Genomic DNA, 19,455 nt, shown 5'->3' on the forward strand with positions numbered 1-19,455 from the left:
CCAAACAGGAATCTCCCTTGTCCAAATAGCCAGGGCATATGATAAATCGGGTCACAGTGACAGGACGCTCACACTGTCACAGACGCATGACATTCTGTCTCAATCTGTCCCCCTGTCCGTATTCTGTGCTTCAGGCTGTGTGTGTGTGTGTGTGTGTGTGTGTATGTGTATGTGTGTGTGCGTGCACGTGTGTGTGAGTGTGTGCATGTGTGTGTGTGTGTGTGTGTGTACGCGTGTGTGTGAGTGTGGGGGTCTTGTTCTGTGTGAAAACGAAGCAGTACAGGTGATAAAGCTGCTGGATTTCATAATTTTATCCTTCTCGGCTGCAGCACTGCAGGTGCTCTCTATGTCCAAAATGTGCATAAGCCAGGTCCTTAGTCAACTTAAAGTTGCGCACATTTTTTCGCTAAGTTTTCTTTCATAAATCCCAAAGTTTGCGTGGAAAGTTGCTTACACAGTTTGCCGACCCCACTTTGTGCGTAAGCAAGCTTGATAAATGAGGCCCCTGCCCTGTACCTGCCGAAGGTTGCAAGGTCGAGCCCCGTCTGTCGAAGTCTTTTGTGTCCTTGGGCAAGACACTAGCCCGGGGGTCAGCAACCCGTGGCTCTGGAGCCGCATGCGGCTCTTCCATCCATCTGATGGGGCTCTCTGTGCTTGTAAAATAATAAATGGATATTTAAATAAAATGCTTTATATTTTACTGCATTAATTTTACACCTGTATGCCAATTCTAAATGTAAAGATTGTCTGCGTAAACCTGAACAGGTCCAACCCGGTCTTACTGTGAGACCGGGTTGACGGGTCACGCTTGTGCGTAATAGGCGCTTTCTGAGCTGACGAGGATGTGAGATTCTGGGCTTCTCCTCAGACGGCTCCTGGATGCGTCGCCACATTGGAGACAGGAACAAGTGCTATTCAGCCAAAGTTTCATAATCAGGGAACATTTTCTAAGTGACAAGTCTTGCTTCAGTCGGAGGAATCTTCCTGCATGCGCTCTGGTTCTGCGACGCGCTCCAAGCCCCTCTCCACATCTTCAGCTCGCTGTGGACCGTACGTATGCGCTGACAGTGAGCTGCGCTGAGCAGTGTCCAGCTCAGATGTTCAGATGGGAATCAATTATTGAGTGATTTAGCAACATCTGCGATGTGCGAAACGAATAAAGTGTCAGTTCGTCTGCATACGTCGGGGTTATTCTTTCTATTCTTTCTCCGTCAAAATAAACGGTCAAATACGGGAACTATCCAGTCAACACAAGCCCTGCTTTTAACTGTTCTGTTTTCTTGTGGAAATTGTTGCAAAGAGATATAATTTAACTTGATTAACACCAGAGCCAGGCGCACTGCGTCGTTATCTCCGTCACTGTAAATGAGGGAAAAACAAAATGATCGGATCCTTTTCTGACCTTCCCCACCTACAAAGTTTAATTACAACAATCAAACGGGACAGAGCCTGGATTTGTATTCTGAACAGTCTAAACATGTTTTAAAAAGAAATGTATGACAAAAGTGGCACCTGCTCAGTAAAACCACCAACAGGGTGAAAAATATCAAAATATTGTAGGCAGAGACGGGCTACAACTTCTGGATCCATTTTATATAAATTGTTTTATTGATTATCGTCTTATGAAATATAGCTTTGACGTACACGAGTGACCGGTACTGGCTGCAGTCACCTGTTGTGATTGGTTAAAGCAGCTCTCTGCTGTCTGAGGGTAGGCCCCGCCCACAACGCCGCAGCTGCTGTGGCTCCCAGTGTTTTCTTTACTGTGGGAAACGGGTAATAATGGCTCTTTGATGGGAACAGGTTGCCGACCCCTGCACTAGCCCATCTTGCCTGCTGATGTTGGACAGAGCGACCGGTAGTGCCTGCGCTCAGTAGCCTCACTGCCGTGAGTGCCACCCACTGGTATCTGAGTTAACATTGTAGCTCATCACCACCAGTATGTGAATGTGTGTGTGAATGGATGAAGAACTGTTTGTGTTGTAAAGCACCTTGGGGGGTCCAGAACCCTACAAGGCACTACATCAAATGCAGGCCATTTACCATTTAACAACTGGTGCTCTAAAAAACAGAAAACCTGAGAGGTTTACTGCTGAAAAATGGATTAGGAGTTCAATTTTTAATCCTGATTTATGCCTCAAACACACACACACACACACACACACACACACACACGCACACGCACACACACACACACACACACACACACACACACACACACATATTCACACGCGCACACGCACACACAAATATGAATGAGGTTAAAGTTTTAAATAAGAAGCTTAATGGATTACTGCAGCCACTGAACTCCATCCCACCATAAACTTTCCACAATGTGCAGCAATGCTGTGAGATATCAGTATCATTCACGTCATCGAGCAGAACATCAAAGCTTAATCACATCTTTTGGTAATGCCAGACACAGAATTCACAGGTTACCATGGTAACACATCTCCAAATAGCTACTGTGGTCATAGAAAGTGACACAAGAAATTAGTCTGTTTTGGATGCACTTAAAAATCGTTGATCAATGGGAAACACGTGAAAAGTTTAGGGTTGACTTTTAATGCAACAAGTCACATATGAAGGTACTTACTTCTTATTTTGGTTTTCCTTTCGGTCGGCTGAGCCAAGACTCTGAGGGAAAAAAAGAGACATAAGGAATCAGCATTAGGGTTCCATGTCCTTCCATCTTTAGGATGTAAAATAAACGGCTTGGAAATGGATGGGTTTGCACACACAGTTAGAGGTTTCACACCTCGACTGTCCTGGATCTGATAACCAGCTCAGTGCATAACTGGAAGCTTTTATCCTCGTTTTAAGAAGAGCAGACGAGTGAGATATTTTTAAAAACCGTGTCCCTAAAGATGAAGTCAACCAAGTTCAGAATCTAAAAGTACAAAACTGATACGTCCAGCCAGCTCTGCTCATCTGGAGACATCCAACTTCATCCCTCTGGTACAGTCAAGCTTTCAGGTGCACAATATAATCATCTACACACACACACACACACACACACACACACACACACACACACACACACACACACACACACACACACACACACACACACACACATACACACACACACACACACACACACACACTGTCCTCCTGCTGCCCACATCCTCTGGAGAGGATGGTGAGTGCAAATGAGACCCAAAGACACATTCGGTCCACATGCTAACATCACTGTCTTTAGGCTGGAGACATTTATGGAGTGTTGCATTTCTAGAAATAACACTAATCCATTACCACAACCCCCACCATGTTGCACCAGCAGCAGCATCTGGGGACTCAGCAGGGAAATGAAGGCCTGGGGAGACAGCTCAGTCAATCACGAATAAGCCCCTAAGCCTAAAATAACATTCAAAAGTTCAAAAATGGTTTCAGTTCCTCAACCTTTGAAATAATGCATCAAGATTTCATCCGAACAAATGGCTGAGCTAATTTCTGAACTTTATATGAACAGATCCTGATAAATAAATAAATAAACGGTAAAATGCATCAATTTCCTTTGAGTTTCAAAGGCACCTTGAAAGATAAATATTATTTTCAGCATGGATGTCTGTGACGGTGACATTTTAACCATAAAGAGACCCCTCGGACGCTCTGAGTGAGTGTGCATGCTGACATTTCAGCCACTATGTGAGGTTTCAGTGGCTATATGGTGCCTTCATATGGTTTCATCCTCCTAGTTGGGGGGAGGATATGACCTTTCACCCCATCAGCTGCCTTGCTGGGCTCTCAGGTAGTACCACTCTCCTCAGAGGGGAGACAGTAGGTGGGTGGGCTTCGTTTGACAGACAGACCTGTGAAGGGTGGAGGACGACTAGTTAAGGATTATCTATGCCTCTGAATCAACGATTGGCCCCAGCTAAACTGAACCATTCACATTTTACTAGCAGCATTAATGCAGAAACAACATTAAATGTAGTTTCAAATTTATTTTTTTACAATGTTTTTAATTTCAGTTATAATTGAGAAATTTCTAAATTAGGGATGAAAGAAAATATCGATATCGCAATATATCGTGATGCATTGTATCGTCTCCCCGAATCATAATACGTATCGTATTGCCAGAATTTCGCCAATACACATCCCTATTCTAAATGTGTTTTTGTCATTTCAGCTTCTTACCAAACCAGTCCAGCTACAGTTAACCAAGAAGAACGGGTTTAAAATGCACAGTTGGCTTCAATATTGAAGCTGGAGCAAAGTTTTCAGGAAAAAATATGCTTATCTTCTCGGTGGCCTGGTGGTAGAGTGTCCACCCGAGGACTGGGAGATCACGGTTCAATTCCGGTCTGGTCTTACCAAAAGCTTTAAAATAGGGACCCTGCTTAACACTCAGCTTTAAGGGGTGGGACTGGGGGGTTAAACCACCAAATAATTCCCGAGTGCAGCCTCAGCTGCAGCTCACCTCTTCCTGTGGAGATGGGTCAAATCCGGGGATGTAATTTCACCAGTGTGTGATGACTAATAGGACTTTGACTTTATGTTTGTAGAAACCTTTTTGCTGATTTAAAGTGTTATTGAAAATTAAGGAAATATACAAATAAAGCGGTTAGTTCAGATAAATTTGGAGCCCTTTAACGTTTTAACCTCACACCTTCAATAACGGAGCTGCATTCATCTTCATCCCGGTGAAGTGCTGTCCAGTAAATGCTGCTGCACTCAAGTGAATCCAGTTTATCTCTGTACACTTCAGAATTCCACCGGCTGCATCTGTCATATCATCAATAAACACCAGTGATTTTCTCTTCTGTTGGAAGCCAAACATGTCCATGCTATCACTCTGCCTCCACATGTTCTACAGATGATATGTTGTGTACTTTGGACCATGAGTCATATAATTTATTTTTACCTCCTGCTGCAGGTAGATTCCTGCCTATTTTTAAGGTAAAGTTTAAGTACTTTATTTCTCTTTATGGTAGACGTATGAAAGTGACTTCCTCTTGGATGGATCTTAATGGAACTATAATGAACAAAGCATTGTTGACCATGTGTTTTATTAACTACAAGTTTTAGTTCATTAAGAATCTGTCCGATACACTATTTTGATTTGGCAAGCCTTTGCTTTAAGTTTTGCACTGGCACTCCACTAGCTAAATGTTAACAGCAGCAGCTTTCAAATAAAAGTTTCAATTAGAGATCACTTTAGTGTTTTCTATTTAAGTTCAATCTTTTTTTTTTCAGTACATTTGCAGTGGTCTCTAGTACAATGGTTCCCAACTTTTCTTCCTTGAGGTCCCCTTGCTAGTGTCCAAGACAAGCTAGGATCCCCACCATCGACTCCTACCCTCAGACACACTTTAAAATTAATTTATTAAAAACCTTATACTTTAAATATACTATCATTCATCCCCTCTGCAGTAAGACTCGTTTTAAATGGTACTGGCATTATCCTGTTACACAATAACATCAATGCAATTTTCACTAAGTGCTCAATACTTGTGCAACGCCAGATGTACATTTGGATGTCTGTGACCTTTATACTGCATAGTTCTGGAAACACAAGATTTCTTTTAATTTGTTGTTTTTAGTGGTTGAAGGTTATAATAATGTGGACTCCAAAGCGCTTTACACTACGGTGTATCATTCATCCATTCACACACACATTCATACACTGGTGGAGATGAGAGGCGAGGCTGCCGAGCACAGGCGCCACCGGACCCTCCGACCACCACCAGCAGGCAAGGTGGGTTAAGTGTCTTGCCCAAGGACACAACAGCAGAATTCTCTGTCCGGAGCCGGGATCGAACCTGCAACCTTCCAATTACTGGACAACCCGCTCAACCTGTTGAGCTACTGCTGCCCCGATAATACAGTCTTTTCTTTATAGAGATTTTAGAAATGCAATTTTTACAAGTATAATCTTGCTAACCTCAGCATAGACACAATTGTGGGGATCCCTTGTAATCTCTAGTGACCCCTTGTGTCGTGGAACCCCGATTGGGAACCACTGCTCTAGTATAAATGAATGCCCTGTGAGTTGATCTCTCTTTTTTTTTTTTTTTTTTTTTTTTTAATTTAACGTGTCCTGTCTGGCTGTGAAGCAAGCAGAATTGATGTCTGAATGCTGGTAACAAGCCTTACAGTTTTACTCTCAGGTGGAGCATCAGATCATCTGCTTTTAATGTCTCAGGTGGAGCATCAAAGAGTCTGCTTTTAATGTCGCACCTGATATTTAAAACTTTATTGTTATTGTTTTTGAATGCTTTGTAATTTCGACCAGACACGGAGACAGAGGTGAAAGAGAAAGGAAAAGAGAAAAGGTGGGGAGAGAGGGGGTTAGGTTCGGGGGGGGATTCAACAAAAATAAACAATAATGAACAAGAGTCTGCTTCTAGACCTGCAAAATGAGACGAGAAAAAAGCAAAACATAACAAAAAAAATGGGACACAACACCAATATAACAAAATCAAGCTATCACTGCGTCAACTTGATGAAGAAATATATAATCAATCATTGTTTAACTAAACAGTCACACGATAATATACCACAGTGCATTGAGTGCCCACCATAGTCTTAAGACATGTGTTGAACGTGCCCAAGCCCATACTTATGAGAGCACCATGTGAGCACCTGTGTGTGTACACGCGCTTGTTTATGTAAGGTTTATCTATAGGAGCGTCCAATAGAGAGTGTGAGGGACCACAGATCTGCCCCCCAAAGACGCGTAGGAGACGGGGGGGAGCTCCAAGTCCCAGAGATCCAGGCGCTGCCCCAGAACACAGGAACCCCAAGGAGCCCGCAACCAGAAAGGCCCCCACCCCCCTCGAGAGGCACAGAGGATCGCCCCGGGGGGCCACAACCAGCAGCCGGCAGAGCCCCGGGAGATATCAGCGGCAAGTCCTCAGGCCTGCCCGCAGCCTCCCACCCCCTAGCCGGCCGAGTCCGGGACCCAGCGACCCGGGACCCAGGGGCGACCACCCCCGCCGGGGACCCAGCAGAGCCCAGGGACCCAGACCCCCCCAGGCCGCCACCGGGATTGATCAGGCAGATGCCAAAAATCTTAAACTCCCTGACCCGGGAGCCACGAACACTCAGGCAGACCAAGGCATCACACCCCCACCAGGTGTGACAGGGGGGAGGGGAGACGAAGATCTATATCATCAAAGGAGGTCCCAGGAGAAGGGAGGAGTCAAAGGCCCCACCTGACATATACAGTCATACACAAACACAGTCACACACTCCCTCCCTCATGCTCACACATGCACATACAACCAAAGACTTACAAAAATACACGCCGGACACCCATTCATGCTCCCCATACACACCCTATTCACTCTGGTCCCGGTAATGCCGCACATGGGGTACAACCACCACCGGTTACCAGAGTTTGACCCTTTCTGCTGGGGTGCTGATGAGCAGGCTCCCCCGCCCACCGCCGAGCACAGCAACCCACCACCCCAGACCCCAACCAGACGGCCAGATCTCCCTCCTAGTCTCCAGCCCCAGGCAGCCAAGCAACAACAGAGGTGTGCTAAGACCCCCTGGTCTCCCTCCACCTGCTCCAACATAGTGTTGTGTGTTAATGAGGTGTATTCTATTGCTGTGGTGAGCGGGCAGTGCGGGCATTTTCTGGCCTATGCCAGCTGATGCCACTGCACCACCCTACTTGCACCCACAGCCCTTGGTGTCTAAATGCAGTTTAAAATTCGAAGTGGGCACCGGCACTCGGGAGGAGGCTGAGAACTCCCCCTGCCAAGTGCCGTTGAATGTGCTCACTCCCAAGGCCCTAAGTGTATGTTTGCGTGGAATGTCGTCGGTGGAAGTGCATAAGGTGCAAATAAAATTGGGGGGCAGGAAGCCACAGGAATGCGGAAATGGGGTCCATACCCGCACTCCTCGACTTGTCCACCCCCCAAGGTCCTATGTGCATGTTTGTGTGATGATGTGAGGGAGCAGGAGGAGAGAAATAAACGGGGATGGGGAGGAATGGCTGGTAGGGCTTAGCCCTCCAGGGAGCCAGCTCCCCCACTGACCCCAATAGGCACCTCCGTTGTCATACCGCCGCCCAGGGCATGGAGACCCCAGCCCATCCTGCCAGGGCCCAAAGCAGCAGCATCACAGAGCCCCACAGAGCCCGAGGGAGCCGACCCAGCCCCACCCCAGCAGAATATCTATGCCCATCCCTGCATTTGCACAACTTCCAGAATATATAAGACATAAGACATCCAGGTAAGGTTGGGTCCTCCCCCTCCTGGACCTCCCCCTCCCCTGTGATGGGACAACAGAGGAGCCAGGGCCTGCCCTACGCCCCCGAACCCGGGCCAGGTACTTCTGTGTATTCCTGCCTTCTTCCCGGCAGCGTACATGTAGGGACCCGACCCCCAAGGCCCAGCCCAGATCCCCACACGGGGCCGGCCACCCCAACACCCCGAGCCCCCAGGCCCCCACCCAGACCCACCCAGGGGCAATGCAGCCGCCAGGCAGTAACCCATGGCCGCCGCCAAGACCTCCAAGGGGCCCCACTCACAACCGCCAGCAGTACACCCCCCGAGGCAACCCAAGCACCTCCAGAGGGGGGGAACAGCCCCCCAGTGCCAGACATCCCCAGTGAACCCATCCCCAGGGAACATCCAGATACTCCAAACTCAGACCCTCCACCCCCCCACCCACATCATCCCGCAGGACATCATCAACGGCCCCCCATCACCGCTATGTGATGGAACCGATCAAAGGAGCCCAGAGAGATTTATTTGAAGTGGAAGCAGAGGCTAAATCAAGTGCAATATGATCTAACAAAAGATTTCTATACTGGTTAATGCAGAGATTTTCTCTATTTTTCCAATTCAAGAGGATAGTTTTCTTAGCGATGCATATGGCAGTCAGAACCACGTGAACCAAAGATTTTTCAATCGGGACATCATCCAGGTTTCCCAGTAAACAAAGAGAGGGGGTGATTGGGATATGACATTTCAGAGACTTTGACAGGTCTTCACATACTCTACCCCAAAATTCCTGGACAGGTGGACAGGACCACAGTGCATGAACGTAATTGTCAGGAATGTTGTTTGTGCAGTGTGTACAGATGTCAGACGACACAAACCCCATCTTGAACATCCGATGACCTGTATAGTGTACTCTGTGTAGAACTTTGTACTGAATTAATTGTAAATTGGGGTGTCTGATCATTTTAAAAGTTTTTAAACAAGTTTGGGACCAGAAGTTCTGGTCAAAGCTGACTGATAGATCCACCTCCCATTTTTCAATAGGGATTGCTATTCTATCGTCTATTTTGGACAGTGTCTTATATACTTTAGACAGTAGTTTAGGGGGTTTGAGATTGCAGAAGTCTAAAACCCTTGGCGGGGTTTGTAATTCTATTTTATTGAGCTTAAATTTTTGTTTGACTACAGATTTGATTTGGTGGTATTCTAAAAAGCTATTCTTTTCTATTCCAAATTGGGAGACTATTCTATTAAATGGGATGAAGTCCAATCCTTCATATATGTTTTCCAGGTATAGGATTCCTTTATTTTTCCAGTCCAGAAGGTTCATCATTTTATTATTTTGCAAAATATCAGGATTATTCCAGATAGGTGTGCGTCTGCATGGTACTAGTGAAGACTCTGTCATTTTAAGATACTCCCACCATGCTGTCAGAGAAGTGCTGATACTAATACTTTTGAAGCCTTCATGTTTTCTTACGCTTGAGCTAATAAATGGTAAGTCTGAAAGCTCTATCGTATTGCAAATTGTCTGTTCTATGTCTAACCAGGACTCATCTAGTGGGTTATCTTGCAACCATCTTGGTATATATTGCAGCCTGTTGGCTAAAAAATAATAATAAAAGTTGGGTAGATCCAGTCCTCCTCTGTCTTTGCTCTTCTGAAGCGTTTTTAAGCTAATTCGTGGAGGTTTATCCTGCCAGAGGAATTTGGTAATTGAGGAGTCCAGAGATCTAAACCAGTCAGCTGGTGGTTTGTTTGGGATCATTGAAAATAAGTAATTTATTCTGGGTAAGACCATCATTTTAATTGTAGCAACTCTTCCCATCAGTGATATTGGTAAGGATTTCCATCTAGCAAGATCATCCTCCACTTTCTTTAAAAGTGGGATGTAGTTTAATTTGGTTAGATCTGCTAACTTGGGAGAGACATTAATTCCCAGGTATGTGATATTACCTGACTCCAGTTGAGTATTAAGTAAATTGACAAAAGAGAAATTAATTGGTAGAACTGTTGATTTTAACCAGTTTATAGAGTAATCTGAAACTTTTGAAAAAGAGTTTATCAGTTCTATTGAATGAGACAGAGACGATTGAGAATTCTGGAGGAAGAGTAAAACATCATCTGCATAAAGACTGATCTTATGTTCTATTTTATTACACTTTATCCCTTTAATACCTGTTGTTTGCCTAATTGCTGCTGCTAGTGGTTCGATAAAGATAGCAAACAGTGAGGGGGAGAGTGGGCATCCCTGCCTGGTCCCCCTCTGAAGACAGAAGCTAGCTGATATTTGGTCGTTCGTCCTAACACGTGCAATTGGCGAACTGTATAATGTTTGTAGCCAGTTTATGAAGAAGTTCCCAAAACCAAATTTATGTAAAGTTGCAAATAAGAACTTCCAGTTAACTCTATCAAAAGCCTTTTCTGCATCTAGAGATAATATACTAGTTTCTATGTTTCTACTGTAAGAGAAATCTATCAAATGTGAGTTGATCTCTGTTGAAAAAAAAAGCTCTAGTGCTCCTGTTTCAAGAAGTAAAAGTTAGCCAGAGGAGTAAGAAGCAAAATAAGGCATGATTTTGAGTCAGCTGTGAAATCACATGGAGTACACCAAAAGCAGTGAACTAGGTATTTTAAAAAATCCTCAACAAGTTCACAAAACAGATTTAGTTGAACTGGTCTACCTATAGCTGACGATCTGTTCTTATAACCATTACAGGCCAGCACCAAAAGGAGAATGGCAGACTACTAGCCTGGCTAACCATCCTATATATGTGACTATATATTTTGGCCACAACCCTATAGGAAAAGCTCAGCTGTGTGGTGGAATCTACCGTTGTCTTTCAAACCGTCTCTGCAGGCTACTGGACAACAAACAATTGGACGAACTCGCCCCTAAAGACTCACCACTAAAGATGACACAAATACATCCTGAGGACTCAAGCATCTATATCTACTACTGACTCGAAGAAAAGTCCATGCCAATTGTCAAAAACTGATGTGAAAACTGATGTCAAAGTTGTTTCAAACGAGCCATCACCATCACCTGTAGGTGATTCTCCTAATACTGTTACCTAGGTTACTCTGTGCCCTCACCGACTGTGCAATATTACCAGAGTTCTGATTGTAAATATGTTTTTATCCCCTCCTCATATCATATGCTGCTACAAACCCATATTCTATTACACAATACTTTAATCACTTTTGTGAATCGCCTACACCGACGACTTAATTACTTATTCACAAGGATGCAGTCATGTATTTAATTATTGAGATATGCGATTGTTTGTTTTGTACTATCCTACATGGTACTACTGTAGATCTTTTTTAATGTATATATTGTATATCATATTTCTATTTCACCTGTTCCTTTGTCTCTCCGACTGCTTTGAGCATGTACATGACACAAGAATTTCCCTCGGGATAAATAAAGTTGTTCTTATCTTATCTTATCTTAGTTGTTCATCATCCCGCCTACTAAATGGATAGAGTGCTGTGATTGGCACTCCACCAGATTGGTCAGAGCTGTGGAGATTCCAATGGAGCGTGGCTACACCAACATGCAGAGCAAAATCGTTTTGCTTCTGCTGCTGTCCTTCCAGATTTCTGTACCATGTAATCCCCCCATTTCTCAATATTTAATTCTAAACTTCCATATGAAAGGTGAAGGGGGCATGCATTTCTTCAATGAATTGTAGGTCTAATTCATTGTGTAACAGAAATCAGATGAAGTCACGTACGTCTTTTAAATTCGGGTGTGTCTTCATTTGTTTAGGTGTAAAACCGTCCGAAATCTAACTTTACAGTAGCTGTTTAAGTATGGGACTTACCGATGCGATAGAGGTTAGTAATGATGAATATGAAAGGGAATCAACCAGTCTATCAATCATCCCACCATTAGATCACAGGTTACTGCATCCACCTAGCCCCTTTCTCAGTAAACGTGTGCACAGAAGCAGGTGTGTGAGGGAATGCCTTTACAGCAGGCACCAAGACAAACTTCCCTTACAGCTGTGAAATCACACGGAGTACACCAAAAGCTGTTTCCTGCAAAACGCCTCAAAGGCTTAATCTCCTTAGCATGTGCTCTTTCACATAATGGCTCACGAGCAAACAAAAACACAAAATAAGCTAATTTTACACAGAGTTAAAAATGCACCAGAAAACCAAAAGAAACACACCATCGTAGAGGAACAAATTCACTTTGCATCCATTAATTCCAGCGTGCGTACACATACCTGTCGAGTCTAACGTCACTCCACTCTGCCTGTCTTGCCTCTATGTCTGCTTACGGAAATCTAAAGTCCTCAGAGCAGCTTTTAAATCTGCTGCATCACCTGTTCAACTTCAACTCCTCAGCCCGGCTCTCCTGCCTTCCTGCATTAATTCTCTATTTTCCTGCTTTCTGTCTAAAGCTGTTGGTTATTCGAAGGATTTTTCGAAAGCTTGCTCCTATGGTGGCTGCAACCGCCACTGACTTGTTGTACTTTAATTGTGGTTGCTAGGCGATAAGCTTCTCCAATTCAGCACCCAGAGTGGAGGGGAAGAAAGGATCGGAGCAGGGGGGGGAGTGAGAGAATAGGTGGTGGGGGTGAGGAGGAAATGCTCGTTATAGGCACAGGAGCACAGAGCGTATGATCCGAAGGGAGGTGTTACAGGAAGGGATGAAGTTGTGCCGATGATAGATGGATAGGAGTTGTTTCCTTTCATTCTCACCTTTTAAAGTCTGAAGTGAAAACTTTGATGAGAACTTACTGTAAACACAGCAACCCTAACCCCAACATACGTGTTCAACAGGTGTCTAAAGCTGACTCAAACTTTGGTATATCACTTTCCTATTTATAAGTTCAAGTTGAATTTGCAACTCCTACAGGTAAGTTAAGAGCTGATGCTGTTAGTTGAATAACAGCTTTTAACACTAATTTATCAGTTTGAAACAATATTTCCTGACAGAAACACCTCACCCACTCACAATCACTGGCATGAAGACAATACCTGTTTTTCACACGAACTGATGAGCTTAAATTGGCAGTTTGCTCTGAAGGGAGTTTAAATTTGGAAAAAAAGGTAGAGAGAAATGGTGATGAAATCTGATTCTTGGTAGATTCATCCAACTTTACTTTATGGAGGCAAACAACCTGCTAGTCAGGCTTTAGACAACACCACAGCACTGAGGCTGCAATGATTTTTAAATGATATTTGTCTAAATACAAATTCAGGCAAAACATCTGCCCTAATGATGCTCAATCACAGCTTTTGATACTGTGGACCACAACATCCTTCTTAGGCTCATAACCTGGGTGAGACTTTCAGGCACAGTCCATAGTTGGTTCCAATCTTATCTGAAAGACAGTGACTATGTTGTTTCTATTGGTGATCACAAATCAAAGCTGATCACCATGACATGTGGTTCAATTCTAGGACTTGGAACTTTTCAATCTCTATATGCTCCCCCTGGGTCAGGTCATACATAATAACAGCATTATCTATCATAGTTATGCAGATGACACCCAGATCTACCTAGCTCTATCACCTAGTGACTGTGCTCCCCTAGACTCACTCTATCAGTGTTTGGAGCCAGTTAAGGATTGGATGCACTCAAATTTCCTCCAGTTAAACAAACACAAGACGTACGTTACTGTCTTTGGAAATAAGAAGTATAGGACGGAGGTTATTGCTCATCTTGGCTCCAGAGGAATAAAGACAAAGACCCAAGTTAGAAAAATTGGTGTCGTAAGTGATTCAGACCTTAGCTTCACTGTTCACATTAAGATCATTGTTTTATCATCTTCATCAAATAGCAACACTCAGGGGTCTCATGTTCAGACCAGACCTAGAGGAACTCATTCATGCGTTCATACAGGCTGGACTATTGTAATGGTCTTTTGACTGGTCTTCCCAAAAAAGCTGTAAAGCAACTGCAGCTTATTCATTACTGCTACTGCTAGAGTCTTAACAAGAACGAAAAGATCTGAACACATCACTCCTGTTCTTAAATCTCTACAACGGTTACCAGTTAACTACAGAATACATTTCAAAGTGCTTCTACTGATTCATAAATGACCCAATGGCAGGGGGCCAGAGTTCATGTCAGATCTCGTTCAGGTATATATGCCCAGTAGGGCTCTGAGGTCCTTAGGAAACAGTCAGCTGGAAGAACCTTGGGTCAGAACCAAACACGGTGAAGCTGCTTTTAGCTACTTTGCTGCACACAAATGAAATCAGCTTCCTCATGACCTCAAATTTGCCCCAACTCTGGTAACTTTTAAATCAAAATTGAAAAACTTCATGTTTTCATCAGCCTTTGAATGACTGTTCTTATGCTGCACCTTCTGCACTGCATGTTCTCACCCTTTAATTTTGTTGTTTCATTTTCATTTTTAAATTGTATTTTCTGTTGATTTTAATGTTCTTGCTATTCTTGCTAATGGAAACCACATTGAAGTGTCTCGGTTTATTAAATGTGCTATATAAATAAAGCTGCCTTGCCTTATTTCAAGCCATATAGTAACAGCTATTAATTACTATTAATTACTAATACCTAACTTACGAGTTTTAAGACAATGGTGTCTGAATAAATAATCCATAAGTCAACTTTTGGAGGGGTCACCACAATCAGACATAATTAGGACACTTAGCAACAACTAAATTGTGCACCTCTTGCAAATATACTGTTTGCCCAACATGAACTGGCCAAATATTCAAGCTCATGCCAACGTTTTGTATACAAATTGAGTGAGATTCCAAATGACATTTCTAGTCAAAGCCCAGTGAGATTCTGTCTATAGGCAAAAACATCTGCAGTAAACTCATGGCCAAGAAATCTAAACAGACAGTAGCCAAAGCAACTAATTTGCTCAGTAGGTCGGTCTAGCAACACCGATAGGAACTTCAGCAGGTCTACCTGAGCAGTATTGTGTTATGCCAATCACAGCAGTCTATCGGTTTGGTGGATAAATCACAGTGCTCTATTGATTTGGTGGGCCAATTACAGAGCTCAGTTGGTTTTGTGAGCCAATCACAGAGCTCTATCGGTTTTGGTGGGCAAATCACAGCACTCAGTTGGTTTGGGGGGACAATCGCGGCATTTTATCGGTTTGGTGGGTCAATCAGAGCACTTTATTGGTTAGGTGGGTGGGATGATGTGATGGAGCAGAACAACTAAGATGATGGTGGCTCGTTTGAAATGGCTTTGGCATCAACTTTGGACTATTTATACTTGGGCTTTTCTTTGAGTCAAGAGCAGATAGAGATACTTAAGTCCTTTATTTAGAAAATGGATGTATCTGTCTTTTTCAACAGTGTATGGTGGACTGCCTCGTTGACTGACATCCATAGTGGATGAGTAACTCACGTTGTTTGTTGTCCTATAGCATGTGGAGACAGTTTGAAAGACAACTGCATATTCTGCCCCATGACTGAGCTCTGTCTATGAGTCGTGGCCAGACTATATATTCACATATATATGAAGGCTTACCAGGCAAGTGAACTCCTGCTCCTACAGCCAAAACAACATCATACAAAATCAATGAATGGCATAATCATTAATTAGAAACATGGGAAACTGGGCTTAACTTGGGTCTTCTGTGTTCCACTATGTCACACCTGCTTGATGCTTGTTTTTATGGAATTTAGTGGTTGATGATAAACACAATAAAATCAGATTAAGAGTGACTCAGGATGAACATTTCTGTAACAACAGTCCAACAGCACATGTTGCTCTTTAATCCATGAACTGCCTTTCCAGATTTAGTTGACCTTTTTAGGGGACATTTGGCCTGTGATATCCTCAAGGCAAACTCTTTGTATGAACATGGAGGCTTTGCTTAACTGACTTGTGAACCATAAATAGGCAAATCTTCACTTCTGCGCGTCACTGCTGTCAAATGTTCATTATTTATTTAGACTGAGTCAGTCTCCTTTCAATTAAATTTCAGTAAAAAAAGCATTTCCTACGTCATTTAAAAAAAATCATGTAATGTAGCTGCTAGTGAGAACAGTACCACACAAACTAATGAATAATAAAGTGTTACGGTTGCCAGTCTGGCCAGTGAAGGGCAGGGGCTAACCCCCCTCTCTTTGCTGGTTTGTATGTGCTTCTGCACATGTGCTTAATCTGCCCGCCCGCGACGTGCATGAAGATTAGGGATTTTAACTAGCCTGTTTTGTTTTATCTGGGGCTCTCTTGTTTTAATCCTCCAGTGTCTTCGTCCCTCAGAGTCTTCGTCTCCTTCGCCCTTCGAGAGTCTTCGTTCCCTTCGCCCTTCGAGTCTTCATCCCCTTCGCCCGTCGAGAGTCTTCGTCCCCTTCGCCCTTCGAGAGTCTTCGTCCCCTTCGCCCTTCGAGAGTCTTCGTCCCCTTCGCCCTTTGAGAGTCTTGGCCCCCTTCGAGAGTCTTGGCCCCCTTCGAGAGTTTTCGCTGCAGCCCCCTCATCTTCGCCCCCCCCCCCCCCCCCCCCATCTTCGAGTCTTCACCACCACCACCACCCCAATCCTCCAGAGTTTTTTTTTTTTAAGTTTTAAAAGTTGGTAGTGTGTTATTACTAACTTTTATCCTTTTTCTTTCGTTTATGTGTGGGGGTGTTACGGTTGCCAGTCTGGCCAGTGAAGAGCAGGAGCCAGGGTCATCCAGCTCTAGTGAATGAGCCTGACACCGCCCCTCCTCCTCCTCCTCTCTCCCGGGCTGCTGAGGAGCACAGCTGAGCTAAATCTTCCTGATGAGCAAACACCTGTATAAAATGGCTGTGCCTTCAGCAGTCTGGGAGGCAGCAGTGCAGGGGTTCTGCTGTCCTCCCGGTTTTTGTTTGGTTTGTACCCCTTTCGTTCAGATGAGTTTTAACTTTGGTAGTTTTTAACTCTTAGTGATGAGTTTTGGATGATCCAGTGGGATCTTCTCGATCCCCAGTGAGTCATGGAGGATGGCTGCTTATCCTGAGCCAGGATTCTCTGGAGGTTTCTTCCTGTTAAAAGGGAGTTTTCCTCTCCACTGTCGCTTTATGCTTGCTTAGTGTGAGGATTGCTGTATAGTCACTGACACTAGTCAGTGACTTGATGCAATTTGCTGGGTTCCTTATATAGGAAACATTATTTCTGATTGGCTTAATGAACTGACCTGAATTGGAATGTTTATTATGTGAAGTGCCTTGAGACGACTCTTGTCGTGATTTGGCGCTTTATAAATAAACTTGAATTGAATTGAATCTTTTTTGCAGTTTGGTTTTAAGGTTAACTTTGTTTGTGGCAGTTTTACTGACCTTGATTTTAAACACCTTCGTTGTGGTAAAGCTTTTTAAAATAAGTTTTTACCAGGTGTTTTAGTCAGTATATTGTTTTGGAACTTTTATCAACTTCGGGATTTCAAAACACCTTCTGTTCGGTTAAGCTTTTGATACAAGTTTTAACCAGGTGTTTTATAGTTGATAATTTGCTGTGTAATGTTAACCTTTTTCAGAGTTTTAGAGAGTTCTGTTTGTTTTGCATTATTTTATAATGCACCGTCGTCATCTGTTTGCACGTTTTTAAAACCTTTTTGTTACAATAAAACTCTTTTAATATCCACTGTCCAGTCTTCTGTTACCCCCATCCTTCACTTTTTAACAACACCTGTCGGGGACGTAACATAAAGGTTGAATGTGTCATCATTTGTTTTTGGACTTCCTTTTTAATTATTAAAGTTAATTCCCTTAGTTGTATTAACATTAAGTCTGTTTCATTCTACATGCTAAAGTATCTTTAAAAATGATGGCACTTTTGGTTTTGAATGATGTTTTTTAATGAAAAAAGAAAAGACTGAACACAACGATGTCTTGAAACCTTAATCATAATGACAATGAACTTGAAGGTGACAAAGAAACTACAGCTGTACTGCTTTTCTGTTAAATCTCAGCATGTTTCCAAATTGCCTTCCTCACTTAAAAATAGGCTCACCTTCCATTTTCTAAAGCAGACAACGGAGGAGATACAAGCACCATGCCTGCACTGCTGAAGAGCCGCAGCAGGATGCCCAATCAACTGTCAGTCAAATGAAATCACCACATTTATTTGCATTTTGTCCACATACACAGTTAGAACCCATACATGCAAATGCACACACCACTTTGGGTTATGCACATGTTTAGCAGGGGCTCTTGGTGGGGATCTGGGTACCCTTTCCCTGCAGGCTCCAGGGAGAGGAGAGGGAGTTATCAGGATGAACACACACTCACTTCATGCTGGTGAAGCAGATATATCTTGGTTTTAATTTTACATTCAGGAATCATACAAAAGCTTTATATTCTGCAGACATATTGTTTAAGAGTCTATAAGCATGTTTTAGAACAACAGAGGCAACTAAACTGAGTAAAATGTTGTTGTTTTTTTACTGATCGATGCCGTAATCCTAATTTTATCCTCAGGGCTGAGTTTTCATGCTCTAGAGCTTGTTTGCAGCTGTCATTGCAAAGTGTCTGAAATAAAATGGAATATTTCAGCTATTTATTTTTATTAAATGAACAAAACTCTGGTGAAGAAAACAGAGGAAAGATGTTGTCAATAAAACAAAAACACAATTTAAAGTCTGAAGGGAACAATTTCCCATTTTCAACAGAGAAATACTCAAATGAATGCACAGTTGATGTGAAGAACATGAATAGAGTGCTTTTCCTTCTTCTGCACTCCCTTTTACCATTGGGACTTTATAAAAAACACACAAACTTCAATGGTGCAGAAATAAGACACCCAAAAACCGAAAAGGACCAAAGGTGACAGGCACTTAACTGGACAGACGGCTTCATCAAATGAACAGGAAGCAGGTTTGTTAGTGGACACACAGGCAGGTGTATGCAAAGAGAAAAGGAGGAACATGAATGTGCTGTCTGATTGCACCAGCGGATCTCTAACTGTCAGCAGCCCGGAGTGACAGGGTGGGTCTTCTAGCCCTCTGCCTCAGTGTCTCCACTTTTACTGTTTCTTTATTTGTACAGGATTCCCCTCCCAAGTCTTGTGGTCTCGGGACCAAAGGGACCAAAACATGGCTCATAAATCAACATAGCAGAGACTATGGATATTAACCCATAAATCAGTGCGGCGGAGCCACCTACAATCAGGCTAATAGGGCTGGAAGACGTGCTGTCATCCAATCCATGATGTCACTGAGCCTTAGTCTGTGGGTGTTGATGATGGTGGTTGGTCTAGCTGTGTGTGTGTGTGTGTGTGTGTGGGGGGGGGGGGGGGGGGGTCTACAGAATGCAGGTATTAAGCTATGTGTGTCAGAGGGGGTGTCTGGATGTTTGGTGGTA

At 43.4% G+C, this 19,455-nt stretch overlaps 1 protein-coding gene across 2 annotated transcripts in view; it reads right to left on the reverse strand.

The window, feature by feature from the left end:
- The window catches only part of ankfn1b (ankyrin repeat and fibronectin type III domain containing 1b), a 286,544-nt gene that overhangs the window by 109,629 nt on the left and 157,460 nt on the right, over positions 1–19,455 (reverse strand). For both annotated transcript variants that reach the window (XM_015963362.3, XM_015963361.3), the window contains one exon: positions 2,597–2,637. In XM_015963362.3, the coding sequence (XP_015818848.1) occupies positions 2,597–2,637 (41 nt within the window). The remainder of the gene's footprint in view (positions 1–2,596; positions 2,638–19,455) is intronic.

Source organism: Nothobranchius furzeri, chromosome 16 (genome assembly GCF_043380555.1).
Source record: "Nothobranchius furzeri strain GRZ-AD chromosome 16, NfurGRZ-RIMD1, whole genome shotgun sequence".
Taxonomy (NCBI): Eukaryota; Metazoa; Chordata; class Actinopteri; order Cyprinodontiformes; family Nothobranchiidae; genus Nothobranchius; species Nothobranchius furzeri.